The 21,973-nt window shown below is 34.4% G+C and overlaps 2 protein-coding genes across 13 annotated transcripts; one reads left to right on the top strand and one right to left on the bottom strand.

Annotated features, from left to right (window-relative positions):
* Positions 1-7,790: 7,790 nt before the first annotated feature.
* Positions 7,791-16,622, top strand: LOC132303695 (disease resistance protein RGA2-like). Of its 12 annotated transcripts, none has more exons than XM_059801071.1 (12): positions 7,791-11,526; positions 11,733-11,761; positions 11,920-12,071; positions 12,161-12,322; positions 12,529-12,713; positions 12,849-13,118; positions 13,627-13,679; positions 14,473-14,656; positions 14,817-15,025; positions 15,687-16,143; positions 16,253-16,317; positions 16,528-16,622. In XM_059801071.1, the coding sequence occupies exon 1, from the start codon at positions 8,017-8,019 to the stop codon at positions 11,416-11,418; it is 3,402 nt and encodes a 1,133-aa protein (XP_059657054.1). In that variant the 5' UTR covers positions 7,791-8,016; the 3' UTR covers positions 11,419-11,526; positions 11,733-11,761; positions 11,920-12,071; positions 12,161-12,322; positions 12,529-12,713; positions 12,849-13,118; positions 13,627-13,679; positions 14,473-14,656; positions 14,817-15,025; positions 15,687-16,143; positions 16,253-16,317; positions 16,528-16,622. The 12 variants fall into 12 exon arrangements, with proteins under 12 accessions (XP_059657054.1, XP_059657051.1, XP_059657046.1 ...); XM_059801068.1 differs by having other exon boundaries at positions 14,817-15,157; XM_059801063.1 differs by having other exon boundaries at positions 14,817-15,586.
* Positions 16,623-17,065: 443 nt separating this feature from the next.
* LOC132305235 (alpha-1,3-arabinosyltransferase XAT3-like) lies at positions 17,066-21,827 on the bottom strand. The gene is made up of 4 exons (XM_059802909.1): positions 21,686-21,827; positions 21,477-21,557; positions 17,995-18,729; positions 17,066-17,606 (listed from the first exon to the last, which is right to left on the bottom strand). The coding sequence occupies exons 1-4, from the start codon at positions 21,825-21,827 to the stop codon at positions 17,152-17,154; spliced, it is 1,413 nt and encodes a 470-aa protein (XP_059658892.1). The 3' UTR covers positions 17,066-17,151.
* Positions 21,828-21,973: the final 146 nt, after the last annotated feature.

Below are 21,973 nucleotides of genomic sequence, written 5' to 3'. Positions count from 1 at the left end.
AATATTCCAAGACAGATCTTTTATCTTGTGGTTGGCAACAAGTCAAAAGCTAAAAAAATGTAGATAAAATTCAAGGATTTAAATTTTCTATTGGTAATTAGTGTCTGCTGTGTAAGGCTGCCAAGGAATCCCACAATCCTAACTTTTTCAATTACTCAGTTTCTGATTCTGTTTGGAAGGAAAATGGTTTCTGTAAAAGAACTCAAATGCTCTGTCTAGCAGCCCCCGTGTATTTCCTATGGAGAGAAATGAATGCAAGAATGTTTATATTTTTTGATTGGGATCCAATTTTTTTTTTTTTTTAGTTGTTTTATATTTTTAGAGTTTGTGAAACATTTTTCGAAAAATTGAATCATAGAGTGTCTACTTGTTTGATGATTATAGAAAATAGGATTGGGAAAGAAAATGTTAATTAGTGAGAGCAAGGCAGTAATATTTTATTTAATTCTTTTTTTTAAAAAAAACTGCTTCTGGTAGAATTTGAATTTAATCCTGAAAACGAGTTGAGTCAAGTCTCAACTAATTAATCAAGCAAATCCAATAACACACTAATAACGAATAATTAAAGAACTGTTTCTCACGTACACAAATTCACAATGGACTCTCTACGTAGCATAAAAAGAATCATAAGAATCATAAATACGATATGATATGAACATGACAACTAAATGAATAGACCATCTAATGCTTTCCACCCACAACTTCGACAAAGCCAACTTTAATTACTTGTATTTTGGCCAACAACATCTCATAACAGAGGAATAGTCTTCATTGTTGAATGTTACACTTACATTTATTTGAATTTTAAATCATATTATGATAAGTTAGCGAATGAAAATTCTGGAAGCCGACAAAGCTTTGGATCTGTATAATCAGTAGCCGACAAAGCTTTGGAAATGTCCTATTTCTTGATTTTCAGTTTATATCAGACAAGACACTAGTGGGTATTACCATTTGCCAAATTGCGCGAGATCTTCCATTCTTTTCTTCCACGACACAAATGGTCATGGTAGTACTTAATATGATGGGACCCATAATTAATAAAGTCCCATTAGATTGATAGAGTCGAAGAAAAATGATTTATTAGACTATATCCAATACAAATGCTATATTATTATACTAAATCTATATTTTGAGAGGTATTATATACTTAAAATGTTATATTTTTGTAATGCATTTTATTAAAAAATGTTATTTTTTTGACACAACAATCATTTTATATTTTGAGAATTTATTAGAGTGCATTATTTTCATCGATCACTTGTTTTATTTTGAGTTGGATAATGTTTAATTACTTACTGGTGAGTAGTTTCACACTACTCACTCCTTATGTTCCAATAACAAAATGCCACGTTAGCTTTAATAGAAAAGTCATGTACGTTTATTCAATGGTTGATCCGAGAAAATACAGGAGGACGTGGGTTATTTTGTTATTAAAGCTAATGTAATATTTTGTTATTGGAACACACGAGAGGTGAATAAGGTGAAGTTATGAGTAACTAAGCATTATCATTTTGAGTTTGAAGGGGCATTTGAGAGCTGTTATATTTGACAATAATTTTGACAATCTCAAAATATGAGAAGTCTTTTGAAGGAGTATTTGAGAGCTGTTATATTTGGTAATCCTTTTGACAATCTCAAAATATGAGAAGTCTTTTGAGAGGTCATTAGAGTACCTTATTTTCATTCACTTGCTATATTTTGAGTTTGAAAGACCATTTGATAGGCCATTGGAGATGCTCTTAAGAGATTCAAGAGGGAAAGAAGATGACATTGTACAAATATTACATTAACTTCCTTAGAGAAAATATGAAGTTAACTCCCTTAGAAAAAATATGAAGTGTTTCGATCAAGAGAGCCTATAGTTCACAATGTGTATAGGAGGTTACTTCCTCCCTTCTTGCTCCTTTTGTTCATCCCCTCCCATTACCTTAGATAATCTCTTTTATAGCCTTAGAGATCAAGTGAGTGGGTGAAGCCATCCATGACATCACATGTGCGTCCATAATAATTTTAAAAAAGATTAATTTCTTAAATAATTATAAAGTAATATTAATTAAGATATGATTAATTTGTATAAGAGTTAAAATGGTATTTCTCTCTACAAGTTAGGTAAATTGTCAATGAATCCTGGACTTCAGTCACCAAACCAAATACCTCCTCAAATCCCAGATAATTCCGAGTCTTTCTCATAACTCAGGTTTTTAAGTTTTCAATCTTCTGTTTGAGGTATATATGTTGATGATGTGGTAACTTAATTTGTCCGTTCGACCGTAAAATGTGGACAATTATTGATTGATGTTGCATAGTCCGTTGACCGAAATTGGAACCCATAAGTCCCGCTTAAATAGAATTGCTCTATGGTAATTAAGTCGAGTATACCGTGTTATTAGTATGCCTACAAAATAATATTTTTTTTTTTCAAAAAAAATAAAAATAAATAAACCACCAAATAAAAATTTTGTAAATCAATTCGCGAAGAACAATTTTTTATTACACCCTTTGTTTTCGGAGGCCTATCATAACTCGCAGTTTAAATTAAGTTATTCAATGATTCAGTATTATTTTAATTAAGAAGTTTAACTAGTGCTTGCTAAATTTGTTATTTTAAATTGAGTTGTTCAATGATTCGGTAGATAGGATGTAAACTTCTTCTGAGATGGGGTCGTACTTGCATGAAACTTGCCTATACACTTGCTGAATAAGATGTATGTATATATTTATGTAGACAATCAGGCACAGTCTACTTCAAGTGGTGTCTCTCTTGTTTTTTAAACGATGGATTAGTTTTCATCTAAGTAATTATTTTCTGAATGTCGAAAGTTCGAAATTCTCTAGGGAATTTTTTTTTTTTTTTGACAATTGTTCGGTTTATGTGGAATGGTACTGCATGAAGTGAATTAAAAAGTATTCTAACAAGCCTCACACTATATATATATATATATATATATATATATATGTTTGTAGTGTGTATATATAAAAATATATTAGTGGATTTCAACATTGATCCATAAATAGGTTGCCCATTAGCAAATTCACCGTTTGGTGGATGGCTGAATTTTTAGATTTTTAGTCTTTGTTGGGTGGTTTGAAGAGCTTGCTCCCTGGTATAGATATGGAGCAATTAGGTAATAGAAAATTAAAGGGTAGTTTAGTCTTTTAATTTTATATACAATTTATTTATGAATATTAATATATAAGTGAGGGCAAAATTATAAAATCACACAACTTCGTCAATAAAGTAGACTGATGTGAGATGAAGGGAGTGTAGGTGAAATATTATTGAAACCTAAAAAGAGTGTAAGTGGCATATAGTCAAAGATAAGGGGGCGTAGTTGAAATTAATCCAAATATCTAATATATATATATATATACATACAGTGAGTGAGAGAGAGAGAGAGTTTTCTTATAACTTTGTGAATTTTTGTGAAATAAACAAGAAGAGCCAAGGAAAAAAGAAAAGTAATATATAGTAACGATTTGTAAATTATATACATATAGCGCAAATTATACTGACACTCATTCAGAGGTCAAATCTCATATGGATGAATTGATTTTAACTTTCACTCACATCTTGAAGAGTTGATACGTATTTCATCATTCCAAAAGTTACTTTTAGGGATGCACAAAAATTAGGTTAAATCGAATTAAACCAAACCAGACAGTTTGGCTTGGTTCGCTAATGGTTTGGTTCGGTCACGGTTCTAAATTTGTGAAATCATAAAGATACGCTTTGGTCACAGTTTGAGGTCCTTTAGGATCGAACTAGACCAAACCGAACCTCTATGTTATATATATATATATATATATATATATATATATATATATAATATAATCCTACAATTTAAATCACTCAGAAGTTTGTACCAATTATCAATATCTTATGGTCCACTCTCAATTCTCTTAGGTTTTAACAATTTATTAGATGATTTTTATTTTATTTTATTATTATTTTTTTTTTATGGTGACTTTATTTTGAATTGTGACTGATTGTTTGTTATTGAATTAGTAATTCTAAATGTATTAGTTTATTAGCAATTTTGAATTTATTCATTTCAGTTCCAGAAGTAATGGAGAAGAATGAACTTAAAGTTCTGAATATATTAATCTTTCTGAATGTTTTGATAACTTAGTTTATTGTTGTGCATATGAATTTTGAAATATGAAATACTTCTGTAATAAGAAGGGAAAAAGAAAAAAAAAAAAAGGGAATCGTGGAACCGAACCAAACCGTTTTTTCACGATTTGGTTTGGTTTGGTTCGGTTTAAAATTTTATGAAACCGCTAAAATTGGTTAATTTAAAAAAATTCTTAAACCAGTTCAAACCGAACTATGTGCACTCCTAATTACTTTAGAATGGTGTCAAAGCATTTTTTTACACGTAAAATGATAATATTACCATTTTGACTTTGTTTCGTATATAAAATGACTCAATTTTTTATTTTATTTTATTATTATTATTTTTTTTGTTGACTAATCCAAGTGAACAAAATAGCAAATCCAAGTGAAAAAAATAAAATGGATCCTAAAACTTTAACAGGTAACCTATACTGGCTTACCCATGTACCAACCCACCAACCCACATCACTTTTTCCCTTCCAATTCAATTACGAAGGACCATCAAAGTAATATAGTTTGCCATAATAATTTATTTATTTAGTTTTTTCATCCGGAGAATGGAGTGGTAATTCAGTTCACAAGAATAGAGAGAGATTTGGGTGTGTGGGTTTTGTATATTAAAAAGGGTATTTTTGTAATTTAAGTTTATAAATATTTTGTATTAAAAAAATAAGGGTAAATTAGTCAATTCGCATGTGCCATATCCCAAAAAATAATTTGAAGTATAATTGAAATTTAAAATCAAAATATCCATTTATGTGAGATTTGACCTAATATGAGGGGTGTCAGTGTAATTTATCATATTATATATCAATATTTCTTTGTAAAAAAAAAAAAAAGAAATTTATGTTTATTTTTACTTGTTATTTTATTTTTAATCTCAGAATTATTTCCACTTTATTATAATTTAGTTGAACCAAACTATTTATATGCGGCAGTGTTTTTTTAATTTTTTCTTTTTTTGGCTAATTTATATTTCTATCATGTGATCTAATTACTAAATTTTCAGATGAATAATTGAAGAACCAATTGTATAAATGGGAACGGAAATTAGATTGCTTTGATAAATCGGATGCGTTTTAGAACTAAAAATATTAAACAAAAATAGAGATGAGGAGTCAGATTTTCGCTCCAAACTGCCCATTACCTATGCATAACCTATTACTTTTTATTCTTACTTAAATAATTTAATTTAGTTTCTTCACTCTCTCAAAATTCCTTGTTATGCAAAGAATTATGGAACTACAGTTATTCATCAAGTCTATCTATATAGACTATATATATATTTTTGAATGGTTTCTTATATCCACCTACCTTTCGCTACTTTTATTAAATAACATCAATGCCTTTATTGCCTGACAGCGAAATGAACATACTGTTTTTTGCTTTCCCACTAACAACTTTTTAAAAGCCAAATTTAATTATTTGTATTTTGGGGCCCACTACCTCTTATATCCCGCACCTTCGTGCCCCTTTCCTTATTGTGGAACTAATTAAGAACATCAACGAAAATTTAAGTCACAATTTCATTGGTAAGATTGGCCACACCACTATTCTAAATCAACTATTCTATATTATGAACATACTTTTTTTTTTCTTTTTTTTTTTGAAACAAAAAAAAAAAAAAAAAATACTGTTTTTTGCTTTAAAAAATTCTAACTTTAATTATTTGTATTTTGGGGCCACCACCTCTTATATCCCGCACCTTCGTGGCCCTTTTCTTATTGAACTAATTAAGAACATCAATGGAAAATGAAGTCACAATTTCATTAGTAAAATGGGTTTGGGTGCGATTCACCGTAGGGTTAAAGTTGAAGAAGGCTGGGGGTGAGTGAAGTTAGAGAGAGAAAGATGAGGAGAGAGAGAGAGAGAGAGACACGAGAGGGAGGTGGAGGAGGATGAGATGTCACTAAAACTACGACATGTAAGTTTTGGTCATTTTCGTCCTTTCACTAAATTAATTTTTTATTTTAATAATATGTAAAATGGCTCAATAAGATAGTTTGAAATAGTGAACTTTAATTTTGGAAAATGAAGTCACAATTTCATATTAGAGGAAAAGTATACATTATTGAATGATCTTATTTAACTTCAGAGAGGAAAAGTCATGCAGGAACACTTTTTTAAAAAGTAGATCAATCCAATTAATTAATGATGTCCCTTGGCATCTTCCATGCATCTGCAATGAGCAGTGATAGCGTCACCCTCTAGATGGACTTGGTAGGTCACCCGTATATGGGGATTGGATTAATACCTAGCTTGGAAATGACATGACCAATATTGATTGGTAGGGGGATATATCTAGGTACTCTACGGGTGAGAAATATACAGTCAACTGAAAATGTCATATATGTGAATGAAATGACTAACATGCCCTTTTGTCATTTTCTTATATTGGATTAACCAATTCCTGGATATGTGTTATTTTTGTACCCAAACACTCCTATCTATCTAGCCAAACACTCGCTCAATATTTTTTTTTTTCCCAAGGTTGCCTTTGCACCCTCTCCCCTCTATTTTTCTCTCTCTAAAAAATCTCTCTGCACACCCATTTGTCTCTCTAAATTATATCTCTTTGCTTAGTTTTATTAGACAACAAGACTTGAGAAACCAAAGTCGCGTGGGGACCGACTTATAATGTCTTTATTGCCTAACAGCTAAAGAACATACTGTTTTATGCTTACACACTAACAACTTTGAAAAATACAACTTTACTTATTTGTATTTTGGGGACCACTACGTCTTATATCCCGCACCTTCGTGCCTCTTTCCTTATTGAACTAATTAACAACATCAATGAAAATCTAAGTCACAATTTCATTGGCAAGACCACGCCACTATTCTAAATCAAAAAGTCATTTGTGTTAGATTTGACCCAAGTGTAATTTATTTTATGGGTTAATTGCACAATGGCTGATCAACGAAATTTTGAAATATAATACAAAGTAGTACATGAGTAATAATATAATATATATAATATATACATATTATAATGATCCGGTCTGAGTCGGTCCAGTCCAAAAATTTGAGATTTCATTATTTTACAACTATGATTGGACCAAACGACTATGGAATCGATCCAGACCGTTCAATTCGATCTGATCCGATTTGATTTTTGAGAGTTCATAGTTTCTTTTACACACCTCTAAGAATTAGCTTTAATGATAAGTTTTCGACGATAAACTTTACGTTTATTTTACAAAATTATCAAGCATGTTGTGGGGTGCATAACGTCCTTACTTTTTATTCTTACTTAAATTAGTTTTTTCACTTTCTCAAAATTTCTTATTATTCATAAAATTATGGCATTTTTTTTTTTTTTCACCGACAACTTTGAAATAGCTAACTTTAATTATTGGTAGTTTGGGACCCACAACTTTGAAATAGCTAACTTTAATTATCGGTAGTTTGGGACCCACTACCTCTTATGCTATTATATCCCGCCCCGTCGTTCCTTATTGAACTAATTGGGAAGAAAAGTCACAATTTCACATTAGAGGAAAAGTCTTCGTTATTGAATGATATTTTCTTACTTTTAGAAAGGAAAAGTCTTGCAGGAACACTTTTACAAAAGTATATCAATCCAATTAATTAATGATGTCCCTTGGCATCTTCTTTGCATCTGCAATGAGCAGTGATAACATCACCTACTAGATGGACTTGGTAGTCGGTAGCTAGGTCACTCGTAAACTGGCATTGGATTAATACATAACTTGGAAATGACATGCCCAATATTGATTGGTGGGGGATATAGTTAGGTTCTCTACGGATGAGAGTTTTTTTCTAGCTTATCTTATTCTATAGGAACAATACTAGTACCACTTTCTTCCAGCTATTTTGCATTTTGAAAGCATATAGAATCTCTCTTTGATCTGTTCAGCAAGAATTGAGTGACAATGGCGGAGGGCGCACTTCTTCAAGTTGTTCTCGACAATTTGAACTCTTTGATCCAAGGGGAGATTGGATTATTGTGGGGTGTTGATAAGGAGATGCAAAAGCTTTCCAACACTCTCTCTACAATCAGAACGGTTCTTGAAGATGCTGAGCTCAGACAGCTGCAAGACAGAGCTATCAAGAACTGGTTACGGAAGCTCAAACAAGCAACTTATGATATAGATGACGTCTTGGACGAGTGTGCAACTGAAGCTGCCCGATTGAAGGAGTCTAAGCGCCAAACTCTTGATAAGGTACGCGGCTGTTTCTTATCTTGTTATTCTCCTCTAGACAATGTTTTGTTTCGTCGTAAGATTGGGAATAAAATGAAGGAGATTAATGAGAAGTTGAATGCAATTGCTGAGGAGCGGAGCAAATTTCATTTGCATGACGCGGTTGTGGCGAATCGAGTTGGAATTCCTGAATGGCGCGAAACCAGCTCTTTTTTAACTGAACCACATGTGTATGGAAGAGAAGATGATAAAGAAAGTATCCTTGAACAGCTGGTGAAGCATACAAGTGACTCTGAGAATGTTTCCATCCTTCCTATTGTTGGTATTGGAGGGCTCGGAAAGACCACGCTTGCGCAACTAGTATTGAATGATAAGAGGGTAATTGAGCATTTTGAGCCAAGAATTTGGGTTTGTGTTTCTGATGATTTTGATGTGAAGAGAATCATAGAATCAATTATAGGGACAACTTCTGGAGGCTCAAACCTAGATCATCTCCAAAGACAACTTCAAGAGAAGTTGAATGGAAAAAGATATTTCCTTGTTTTGGATGATGTGTGGAATGATAATCAAGAAAAGTGGGACAAGTTGAAATGCATATTAGCATGTGGATCAAAGGGTTCTTCGGTTATTATCACTACTCGTCTCGAAAATGTGGCATCAATTATGGCAACACTCCCTATATATCGTTTGTCGAGTATGTCAGAAGATGATTGTTGGTTATTGTTTAAGCAACGAGCGTTTAAACACGAGAGTGAAGAAAGTCCAAATCTTGTAACAATTGGGAAGGAGATTGTGAAGAAGTGTGGGGGTGTGCCTTTAGCAGCAAAGGCTCTAGGCAGCTTAATGAGGTTCAAAAATGAAGAAAGTGAGTGGCTTCATGTTAAAGAAAGTCAAATTTGGAATTTACCGCAAGATGAAAAGTACTCCGTACTTCCTGCATTAAGATTAAGTTACCATAATCTTCCATTGGAGTGTAGACAATGTTTTGCTTATTGCTCCATATTTGTAAAGGATTCCAGAATCATGAAGGATCGTATGATTCATTTATGGATGGCTAATGGTTTTATTTCATCTAATGGAATAATGGAGTTGGAAGATGTTGGTAACAAGATATGGAATGAATTGTATTGGAGATCTTTTTTTCAAGAGGTAGAAAGTGATGATTATGGCAATAGAAGTTTCAAGATGCATGATCTTGTTCACGATCTTGCCCAATCAATTATGGAAGATGAATGTTATGTGATGGAGGTTGAAAGGTCAAATAATAAACAAATCATGAGTGGGAGTGCACTTCATGTCACATCTGTTACTGACTCTAAGGTATTAGAAAATGTTGAATCCATGAGAACGCTATTTGTGAATGTGTTTCCACGTGATTTCATGAAATTTTATGCCTTACGAGTTTTGGATGCAAGGGGACTTGGTATTGATGAGGTGCCATCTTCAATTGGCAATTTAATTCATTTAAGGTACTTGAATCTTTCCAGTAATGGGTTTACAAAACTTCCGAAGTCATTATGTACCTTATTGAATTTGCAAACCTTAAACCTCAACAATTGTTGGGGGCTTCAGAGGTTACCGAAGCACACGAGACGCTTGACCAATCTCAGACATCTATTTATTGGAAGTTGTAATTCGCTAAAACAAATGGCTCCAAAAATTGGGCAGCTAACCTACCTCAAGACATTAAGTGTTTTCATTGTGGATGATAGGAGGAGAGGTTTTCAATTGGGTGAGTTGCGAGGATTAAAACTTGGAGGAGAATTACGCATCCAAAATCTGGAGAGGGTGGAGAATTGGATGGATGCTAGTGAAGCCAATTTAATTGGAAAACAAAACCTCTACAGCTTGGGATTTCATTGGGGACGACGTGGAGTTGAATCAGAAATATTGCGAGAAAATGCTGAAAGGGTACTTGAAGCTCTTGAACCTAACCCAAATCTTAAAGAGTTGGTGATACAACGTTACAGAGGTGCTTCTTTTCCGCTTTGGATGAGAGAACCAGTGCTTCAAAATTTAGTTACTGTTTCACTCCTTGATTGCGAAAATTGTCAAAATTTTCCATCATATGGCCGATTGCGTTTCTTAAAACATCTTAAAATAAGTGGAATGAAAGATGTGAAATACATAGACGATGATTCCCACGGTGGATCAACAATAAGGAAATTTCCTTCTCTGGAGAGGCTTCATATTTCTTGCTTGCCATGTTTGGAAAGGTTATCAAGAGAGGAAGAAAATGATGTGTTCCCTTGTCTTTCCCGATTGTATGTTCATGATTGCCCTAAATTGACATTTTCATGCCTTCCCTCGATCAAAGATTTAGAAGTATGGAAAGGTGGCGAGGTCTTATTAAGTTCGATCTCAGGTCTTAATTGTCTTACTTCTCTTCAAATTCTCTTTGGTGAACAATCCTTCTTTCCGGAAGGGATGTTGCGGAAACTCACTTCTCTTCAGTCACTGTCAATTCTAAATTGTGAAAAACTCGGAGAGTTGCCCAACGAACTGTCAAACCTCGGTGCTCTCAACTCACTAGTTATCCGTCATTGTGGTGAGCTTGAGTCATTGCCAGAACAAGGACTGCAAGGCCTCAACTCTCTCCGTTCTTTAGAACTTCGTTCCTGTAAAAAGTTGAAGTCCTTGTCTGAGGGACTGCAACACCTCACAGCCCTTGAGAGTTTGGCTCTTTATGAATGCCCGGAGCTCGTTTCTTTGCCGGAGAATGGTATCAGACACCTCCATTCCCTTAGAAATCTGCATATTGCTTTTAATCCCAACTTGGTGGTTTTGCCGGAGGCCTTACAGCATGTCCCTGCACTGCAGTCTCTAAGGATCTCGGGATGCGGAGAGCTAACATCGTTGCCTGACTGGTTGGGAAATCTTGCATCTCTTCAACGGTTGGAGATTTGGTTTTGCCCTAAGGTGGTGTCACTTCCAGATAGTACGCAAAGCCTAACCAATCTCACAACTTTGGTAATTCGAGGATGTGGTGAACAACTCAAAAGGAGATGCGAGAAGGGAAGAGGAGAGGATTGGTATAAGATACAACGCATACCAGATGTTCGTATATATGCGTGGGATAGGATTGCACATATTACAAACTGTTGCAGCCAATGGGAAAGATACAAGCACTAGGACGCAGCTGTTCTTGAATGATGAGCTGCTGGTGAAGTCACAAGAAAGCAGAAGGCAAGTGTTTCACTTCATAGTATCAAATGTGGCGGTTATTTCATGTTACAAAAGGTAACTTCTTAATATTGAATATATATTTATATATATGTTTGTGCGTCCTTTTTTCCTAATGTCTTTAGGAGTGTTGAATAACAATATTGAATATTCCATATGTCATGTGGGTAATAATACGTTAAAACAAAAAAGAAATAGTCTAAAAAACAGCACCATTTTCTTCTCGTGTACTGACAGTTGGAATTTATGTTTGTTGGCTGTAGATGACAGAGATCAGCAACTCATTTTAGATGTACGTAATTTCCAAAGTTTTCTCTTTGCTATTTTTACATAATTAAAGCTCTCCATTTGGTATTAAGCAATTATGGTTTCTTTGACAGTTTTTGATTGATAAAAAACTTTAGATGGAATTTCTTATTACGTTTTTTTTTGTTCCCTCCCAAAGTTCAGGTTGATATATAGATTTTCAAGGTCAAACGGGTTGATTCATTCACAGTTCTTAGTTTTTTCCGGTTGGTTCTTCAACCTTTGTCAAAACACAAAGAGAGATCATTATTGTATTCCCAAAAAATATGAGACACTACTTCTTGAGCTCACATGTGGTAACAAACAAAGTGTTATAAACTTTTTAAAAGCCCCGAAATGATTTTGAAAACAGAGAACTAATTTCAAATGTATTTGTTAATTGCAGATCCGGTACTCAATTTGACGGAAAGGGATGGAAACTTATTGTGGGAACACTCTCATTGTAGCAATGATCCAATTTCGCAAAAGCATCATCCAAACCTTTGTTCATGGAAATTCATAAATTATATGTAATTTATATATATAACATTCTGTTTAACAATCAAAGGTAAATGTTCCCTCCAATGATACAATACACAAGTATAAAGTATTTGATTTTACTTGTCTTTTACCTTTTATTTCTCTAAATTTCTCATAAAATTTTGAGAAATATTTAATTTTATTCAAATACAAAAGCTAAACACTCTAGATACAATGATACAATACACTAGATGAATGAATGGTTTCCAACAAGAAATAATATTCAACGTGCAGAATAAGTTTTGGTCTTCTCAACTGAAATTTAAAGATTCTCGAGCATCCAGATGACTGATTGATGAATGAACGCTTCAAGGGGTGTGCTTTACACAAACACGTGGTTGGTTGTAGATGGCAGATATCAGAAGCAGCAAGATAAAGAGTTCGGCATGGTCCTCCACCATCATTCCTGCATTTTAGATGTAAGTTTCAAATTTTCTCTTTGTTATTTTTATATAATTGAAGGTGCCCATTGTTAGGTTCCCAATTGGAAATGTGAATGGTGTCATTTGGTTTCTCTACATAGCCTGACTAATTCAATTATGTTTTCTCTGCAGCTGTTAATTAAGCAATTATGACCGGGGGTAGTGCCATGTCATATTACTGCATACTCGAATCAGTAAATGCTATGATTGTGATGCTCTGACGTGAACTCGTGCTGTCATTCCATGATTGAGTGCCAGATAAGGTCGTGTAAACAACTTGACAGAGAAGGATGCAAGTCATAGAGAGAATACCCTCATTGTAGCGCTACTCTTCGAATCAATTTCACAAAAGAAGCATCCAAGCATCCTAACCTGACAGGATTGCTGATGGCAGTTCATACAGTAAGTACTTACGTTTGTAAATACTAATGTGTAACATTCAGTTCCACAATCAGAGGCTATTATTTCCTCCAATGATACGACATGATAAATAAACACGCAGGACCTAAGAGTTCGGCATGGTCTTCCATCATTCCGCATTTTAGATATATATATTTTCCAAAGTTTTCTCTTTGATATTTTTACATGATTAAAGCTGTCCATTTTTAAGGTTCCATATTGAAAACGTGGATAGTGCCATTGTGAAAACTAAAAGCAAAAATTCTCTTGAAGCAAATATGATTAAATTTCGTAGTTTTTAGTCTCGTCCAGTGTTTGATCTTTATCAAACCACTAAAGGGAGATCATATTTGTACTCTAAAAAAAAAAAAAAATTTGAAATAAAGAAATAAGAAGAGGCTACTTATTGAGCTCACATATCGTAACAAACTGAGTGTTTTGAACATTTTTTAAAGCATGAAAGTGAATTTGAAAACAGAGAACTAATTATAAATGTATTTGTTAATTGCAGATCCTCACTAATTCAATTATGGTTTATTTACCGAAGGCTGTTGTACCCTAATGGTAAGTCTTCGCCTTCCAAAGTGGTCAAGGGTTTGAGTCCCCATAAGAGGGTGTAGTTGTAGTGGATAAGTGAATTTCTTGCCAAGATAAAAAAAAATATAATAATAATAATAATAATAAAATAAAAATTATGGTTTACTTGTAGCTGTTACTTAAGCTATTTGACCGATAAGGATGCAAACTTACTGTGAGAACACTCTCATTGTAGAAATGCTCCAATTTCACAAAAGAAGCATCCAAGCCTTTGCTCATAGAGGCAGTGGCAATTGAAAAACAGAAACCCCCCTGGCGTAAGTAGTTAGGTTGAATACTCTAAAACCACAACTAATTATATAGACATATATATGCATATGTATTTGTGTGTTACATTCGGCTTGACAATCGAAGGCAATTATTCCCTTCAACGATACAATACGCAAGTAGACTTGTCTTTAACCTTTCCTCTCTCCAATTTTCTGATAAAACTTGGAGATAATATTTAATTTTATTCAAGTACAAAAGCTAAACAAACACTTTAGATAGAATTCAACGATTTAAAACTTGCAGTTTCTGCGCGTGCAAGGCTGCTGTTGAATCCCACAATCACATATTTTTCAATTGCTTAGTTTCTAATGCTGTTTGGAAGGATATAATGAAGAAATGTGGATGGAATTTGCAAGGTTTTGCTTGGAATGCTTTAGTAACTAATTAGTTAAAAGAACTCAAAAGCTCTGTTTAGCAGCCTCTGTGTATTTCTGGAGAACTAGATGAGTTAATTAATGATTTCCAACAAGATACGATATTCTATGTCCAGAATACGTTGCGGTCTTGTCAGGTGGAATTTAAAGATTCTCTAGCAAATAGATGACTGGTTGATCAATGGGTGCTTCAAAGGGTGTGCTTTAGACAAAGATGTGGTTGGTTGTAGATGGCACAAATAGAAGCAACAAGATAAAGCGTTTGGCACGGCCCTCCATCATCATTTCTGCATTTTAGATGTATGTAATTTCCAAAATTTTCTCTTTATTATTTTTATATAATTAAAGGTGCCATTTGGTTTCTCAGCAGTTGTTTGTTAAGTAATAATGATTTCTCTGAAAGCTAGAAGAAAAGCACAAACAGCATTGCCTCACTAATTCAGTCATGGTTTCTCTGCAGTTGTTAGTTAAGCAATTATGACTATGTGAGTAGCGCCAATTCAGTAAATACTATGATGATGGAGCCATGTTCAGAGACTGAAACATCATTCCATGAAATCTGAAGAAATGATTCCAATTCATGCACAAAAGTAACTATTTTTCAACTGCCCCGTTCCATTTGCAATTGTGGCCTCTCAGTTCATTAAATATTCTGTGAGGCTGAGGAAGGTTAGCTTCTGAGCTGTTCCAATTATAGATACGAACATTAAGACCACTTGGGATCTACCTGATGCAATTTTCAATCCAATTCATTGAGGTTTCTTAAATGGGATTCTATCTCTGGTTTTTCTTCGACTTCAGGTTCTGGTTTGCTTTTATATGTATATTCTCGGTTTTTATTCATTGGCTCTTCAGTTCTTGTCTATGATTGGTTATTGTCTTATATTCTGATGCATAATTTTCATGGATAAGGATTTTGCTTAATTGGACATTTTCCATGGTGCTTATTGTTTTTATTATCTCGAGTTTTTGGCTTTGGTTCATCTTTCATCTTGGGGTATGCCCCTTGTAAACCTGTATATGGTTCTTTTAATCATGATAAAAAAATAAAATAATTAAGTTATCATATATATATAACATGAATTGTTCTTCAATGTTGAACAAAATTCATACAACATTTGAAGTCCAATTATATCTTTGATCAGGTTAGTAAGCCAAAGATTCTGTTGTTTGGATTCTTCATCCTTAGATAAATACTCTGCAAAATCTGCTGTGTAATCCAACAATCATGTATTTTTCAATTCCCCAATTTCTAATGCTGTTTGGAAGGACATAATGAAGAAATGTGGCTTGAGATTTCACACTTACCATGTTTGGAAATGTTGTCCAGGGAGGAAGAAAAATATGTATTCCCTCTCCTTTCCCAGTTGTTAGAAATTGCCCTAAATTGACGTTGTCATGCCTTCCATCGCTTAGAAGTACGGGGAGGTAATGATGTCTCACTAAGTTCGATCTCGAATTTAAGTTGTCTTACCTCTCTTCAGATTCAAGGGCATTATGATGAACAACAATTCTGCTTTCCAGAAGGGATGTTGCGAGACCTCACTTTTCTTCAATCACAGAAAATGTAAGAAGGAAGAGGGGGAGGATTGGTACAAGATAGCACAAATACCAAATGTTTTTATGTTAGGATAATTAGCACATAGTACACACAGTTGCAGCCAATGGAAAAGATTACAAGCACAGAACCTCTTCCTCAAAGATGAGTTGGTGAAGTAACAGCAATCCAACTAGAGGCAAGTGTCTCTCCTCACATCACATGTGGCCGCGATTTCATGTTACAGAATGTAACAACTTCTTCATATTGATTATCTGTGTTAAATTCCAAAACTATATAAATACACACACACACATATTTGTGTACTGATGGTGGGAATTTATGGTTGTTGGTTGTAGATGACAGATACAGCACCAAGATAAAGAGTTTGGGACAGTCCATCAACATACCTGCATTTTTAGATGTATGTAATTTCCAAAATTTTCTCTTAATCGTTATATAATTAAAGTTGCCCATTGTTTAGGTTCCAAATTGGAAATGTGGATGGTGCCATTTGATTACTCTGCGGTTGTCAGTCAAGCAATTATGGTTTCTCCACATTTTCTAGTATATATAGATTGAAGAAAAAAACAAACAGCATAGCCTCACTGATTCAATTATGGTTTCTTTGCAGTTGTTAGTGAAGGCATTATGATTCTATGAACATGTGGATAGTGCACAGTCATATTCGAATAAGAAAATTGCTACGATGATGGCGGCCTTTTTTGAGCTCACGTCCTCATTCAGTGATTGAGGTTTGATAATATCACGTACTCAATTCGACAGATTTGACAGATAAGGGTGCAAACTCATCATGAGAAAACCCTCGTTGTAGCACTGCTCTTCGAATTAATTTCATAAAAGAAGCATCCAAATTTTCTAACATGACTGGATTGCTCATGCCAGTTCAAGTAGTGCATATAAATAAACACACACACATATATATATATGTACTTGTATGTAACATTCAGTTCGACAATTAGAGGCAAATCTTCCCTCTAACTATATGCACACGCAGGATGAGCTAAGGTGTTCCTTTCATAGACATTAGGATTGTGAAAGAAAATGCTAGAGAAAGTAAGGCAGTGATTTTGCAAGTTTCTGATAGAATTTGGAGTTAAGAGTTTAATCGGACTTATGCTGAAAGTGCTTTGAGTCTCAACTGATCGAAAGTCGCCCGTGGGGACAAAAGATGGTATTTTTTTACTGTGATTAAAACTTAATGCATAGCTTGGAAATGACATGCCCAAGTCAACCTCTACATCTGCAGAAGTTGCTGGGCTTCCAACAATGTTGCTCTAAACTTATTCACATCGAGCTTTAAATTTTGCTTATCCAAATATATAGACCTAAATGCACCCCATCCCTGTTTGCTTATTGCCCGAGGGTTCTTAATAACTTCATGGTCAATTGGGTATTGTTGTATCAATGAGCTCTCTTCTTCACTCACCTTGTATTCCAAGTACTTTAAGTTCATATCTTTTGCAGGCTCTCCAAAGTAAGTTCTAGCAAGCCATTCCATTCCTCCCAAGGGTAGTACTTGTATCAAAACTGCATTTTCAGGAAGGAAAACCATGTTGGTCATGCCAGCCCCGTGTACTCCCATCATAACATCACAAGAGTTTACGAGTTGTGCAAACCGCGACAGGTTTGAGTCTGCCTCTGTGACAGTCACATCAAATCCCAATCTTTTACTCATTTTGACAATTTCACCTGTTTAAAGATACAAACATCAAAGTTATATCATCACTAATAGTTTAAGCTTTTAGAGCATCCGGTATGAAGAGTCATGTTTAGCTCTCCACATTTGTGAATATAGAGAGCCATGTTAGCCCAACCAGCCGGTGCTAACTGGGCTAGCTATTTATTACTATATTTTAATTTGTTTTAGAGAAAGTGGGGACATTAGAGCAACTCCCTCACTGCAAGAAAATTGTGGAACCCACCATGTGGCGAGCTCCACACGGTCTACCTTGCCTCTCCAAACAAGGCTTTGGCTTGCTACGAAACAATAATAAGTACCGGATGCTCTTAGAGTAAATTGTTGTTAACATATACAATATCATAGCATGCTTTTAGAGTAAATGGTCGTTAATATTACCTTCGTTCATAAAACACCGGGTTCTCTTCCTTGACACAATCAGAAGCCGAGGTCTCATTGTACTGTTGTTGTCATCTCTTACTAGTTTAATAGCCGTTTCTCTCTTTAAGGAGTAAGAACTTCTTAGAAAATGTGTGAACTGCTTCATGGAATATGGACTCTTTGAAGGATCAATGTCGAGTTCTTTGTGATGTTTAAGGCCGACAATCAATCTTGAGAAGCAATGCACTGCTCCATCATCTTTGTCCATGTCAATGATCTCATACCTCGACAACTTTTGTAATAAAGCTCCATGTTTGATCAACCACCAAGACTTTTTGTTGGCAACGAGAAACTGTACTTGTCCATCAAATTCTCGAGCAGTTAGATATAGCGGAATCAAGACATCGGAGAAGTCATGGAAAAGATTACCGAGATAACCCCCGGTGGAGAAGACAATACCGGTGACATTGTGAGTTCTGTTGCAACGTGGATCCGCTTGGGAAATGGAATGTGCTTCTTCCATCTTAATTTTAAATTTGGTAACACCCGCCATTGCGGTTTCGTCTCCTTTTCGAGCATAAGGACGTATTGTCCATGAATTGTTGCTGGTTTCTTTCAAAATGCTCATTTGAGTTGAGGCAAGAAAAATAGTGGACGAATTTATGGAAATTCGTATGTCTCCATTCAATTCACAAACATCAGACCTTTGCTGTGAAAGGTCACAAATGGGTTTGACTTCCTTGGATTTGATGTCTGAAACAAAATTTTAAAAGATGAAATGAGTTTTGGTTCATACATTCTCTCAAGTCACAAACAAGGTATTGGTGCCAAATGGGGTAGGCCTGCCAAACGGACGTGTTTTAACGAGTCAAAATTAGCAAGTTAAATATGGTTTGTGACCCGCACTTATCGTGTGTGTGGGTCATAGGTCAAAATGGTTTGGGTCCAAATAAATCGTTTTTAATGAAAATTCATCAACATTGAAATTTTACAGTACTCTTTTATAAAGGGGTTAAGTGCATAAAATCCCCTCACTATATTAAAAATGTGCAAGAAACACTTCCACTAAAAAATAAGTGTATATAAATTCCTATATTATCAACCTTTTGAGTAAATTACTCCCTAATCATCAATTTTGACCAATTTTTTTTATAAAAAAATCCTAAAATGCCCTTACGGATGTAAAAAAAAAAAAAAAAATCTCTCAGCTCTCTCTCTCCCTCTAAATCATCTCTCAGCTCTCTTTCTCTCTCTAGTCTCTACAACATAGAATATTATCGTGTCTATTTTGACTTAAGCAACAACCAATTAACTCTTGTCTAAAAATCACTACTTTAATAAATAAATAAAACTATGTATTATCACCGAAAAATTACTATTTTGATAAAATAAAAAATATATGTATTTAGGTCATTTCTAAAGCAAATTGCTTAATAAATATATAATTTCAAGATTATATATAATATAAAACTAACACCACAAAATATTTAATTGGTGAAGACATGGAGAGGACGAATAATGAACGTGTTTATTTTGTGAAACTTAAAATATAAAAGATTATTGATATTCCTGAGATGCACAACTTCAATTGTCCCTCTTGTGAGCCACAATATCATTTTGATCCTTCAGGCTCATAAGAGCATTTACATTCCAAAAATCAAGAAAAGTAATTATATGAACATTGTTATGTATATCCTTGCAACCACGCCTACTCCCATATGTTAGAGGTAGAAAGAGAAAGATTTTGCTTATAAAATCAGAATTGTTGTGGGTTGATTGCATCTCTTTTAAAGATTTTTCATCTTTTATATATATATATATATATATATATATATATATATATGACAAGATCAATAAACATATGAAAGTTGCTAAAAAAGAGAAAATAGAGAAACAATTATGGAAGTTGCTGGAAAAAGAGTCTCGCCAGAAAGTGAAAACAAAGAAAGAAATAGAGGGGAGAGAGACCCTCTAAAAAAAGAAAAAATAAATTAGAGGAGAGAGTGGATATTTTGATTTTTTATTATTATATTTTATATATTTTTATTTTATTATATGGGTATTCTAGACATTTCAATGACCAAATTGACTTAATGTCCTTATTTGCACAAATTGTAAAATGCAAGGGGATTTTATAAACAACAATGAGTGAATTGCACATTTTGTATATTATAAGGGGATTTTTTGCACTTAATTTTTTATAAAATTTAAAGCTAAAAATACAAGTTAGAATAGGCAAACCCATGATTCGTAGACTGACCCGTTTACAAGAACTCGGCCCGTTAGGATGACCCGACCTTTTAGCCCAAAATATTATTTTATTTTTTATTATTATTATTTTTTTTCACAGATGAAGCATCCTTACATTTTACAGTGAGACTAATGCACTGCAGGACACACACAACACCCCGTAAGTCACGTGCACACGTCATAACCGAACAAGTTCAGGACAAGCCATGTGAAATTATAAAATGATTTATGTGAGATTATAAAATATTTATGTAATGAAAAGTTGTAGATATTTCGTGAGCATTTTCTTGTTATATAACCTTCTCCATTTGGCTTTCTTTTCTTTTCTTTTCTTTTTCATTTTCTTCCCCATTTGGCAAGGAGAGAGATTCCTACTTTCAGAAGATTCTCGAATTCATGGGGGGGGGGGGGGGGGGGGGGGTGATATGTGGTGGAGGTATGGTACAAATATTATAAAGAGTGGTTTTGGTTTTTATTATTTTATATATATGATTGGTATTCACCTATACCCTTTTATAATTGGGTGACATTATTTGAAAGGTGGTCAAGTTAACCATTTACTACTAGTATTTCTTGGTTGGTAGGGTGACTCATAAGTCATGACTTTCTTTTTTTTATTATTTTTTAACGGGCCGAGCTGGGCTGGTGGACGGGCCAAGGAACTGGGCTAACGGGCTGATCACTGGGCCGGGCGGCAGGCTGAATCCTATACCGAGGCCCTGCACATTCTCTTATAGGGTTGGGTCAGGCTAGCTTGATACGGATTCAGGGCCAAACTAAAGACTAGCAGTCCCAGGCTGAATAGTGAATTTTTTTTTTTTTTGGGAATGACTGGGACACAATAAGGATGTGTTTTGGACACTTATACAAAAGTTCGTATCCATATTTCATATTTGTATCTATATTCATATCCGTATTTGTATTTGCATTCGTGTTTATTAAGAACTGACCCATATTTTAATCGTTTCACCGTATATTTTTTTTACCTGCATTTCAAAGTAGTTCATCCAAATCTATTAAGGGACAGGTGGATTTGGACGGGTTGACAGGTCATTAAAAAAATTTGCCCCCTAGAAATGGGTGCGGCTGGATCACTAAAAAGAGAAACTCTAAACTAATGACATTGACCTAGAAATGAGAGTGGCTGGATCGCTAAAGTTGAAACTCTATGCCTGTAGAACTACTGCTTCTGAACGCCATAACTATTCTTCATATAAAAAATATGAAATACAAATAAAGTGAAATATTACCTATTTGCCTTTGGTTGCTTGATTTCTCCATACTTGACAACATTTTGAAACGTCCAAAGCCCAATGACAACTGCAAATTCACTGCAACACCAGTATGATGATGAGTACAGATAAAACATCAAAACACAAACTCAAAACATAGCACCAAATGGAACTAAACTCTTCACACACACACACACACACACACACACAGAGTTTCGGACACTTACAAACAGGTAGAGGGCTCAAATAAGGCTTGAACACCGCGCAGAAGCTGAATGCAACGACGAGACAACCAACAAAAGCTCCACAACCAAGCCTCTTCTGGTCATGCCGACTAAAGCTTTTGGCAAAGATGGTCTGGTACGTCATTTTTGTTGTGCCACTGAGCTAAAACATACATACCATCCACGACTACGAGAACTTTAAACACTCAAAGACAGATTTTCATAATGTAAGCCTTCGTTTTAATGGAGAAGATTGAATGTTTGTTAGAGTGATTGCTTCCCACGATTTTT

Source organism: Cornus florida, unplaced genomic scaffold (assembly GCF_030987335.1).
Source record: "Cornus florida cultivar Cherokee Brave unplaced genomic scaffold, ASM3098733v1 CherokeeBrave_3.0.0_Hap2_Chr04, whole genome shotgun sequence".
In the NCBI taxonomy this organism is placed as follows: Eukaryota; Viridiplantae; Streptophyta; class Magnoliopsida; order Cornales; family Cornaceae; genus Cornus; species Cornus florida.
The sequence above is the reverse complement of the archived record's forward strand: the minus strand, read 5'-3'. Positions and strand labels throughout refer to the sequence as shown.

What these genes read in the sequence shown, in the direction of transcription:
- LOC132303695 (XM_059801067.1), top strand. Translation starts at nt 8,017, where the DNA reads ATGGCGGAGGGCGCACTTCTTCAAGTTGTTCTCGACAATTTGAACTCT.
- LOC132305235 (XM_059802909.1), bottom strand. Translation starts at nt 21,827, where the DNA reads ATGACGTACCAGACCATCTTTGCCAAAAGCTTTAGTCGGCATGACCAG. An exon ending in TTTGAGCCCTCTACCTGTTT is followed by an intron (nt 21,558 to 21,685) that starts GTAAGTGTCCGA and finishes CTGGTGTTGCAG; the next exon opens with TGAATTTGCAGTTGTCATTG. An exon ending in AAGCAACCAAAGGCAAATAG is followed by an intron (nt 18,730 to 21,476) that starts GTAATATTTCAC and finishes ATTTTGTTTCAG; the next exon opens with ACATCAAATCCAAGGAAGTC.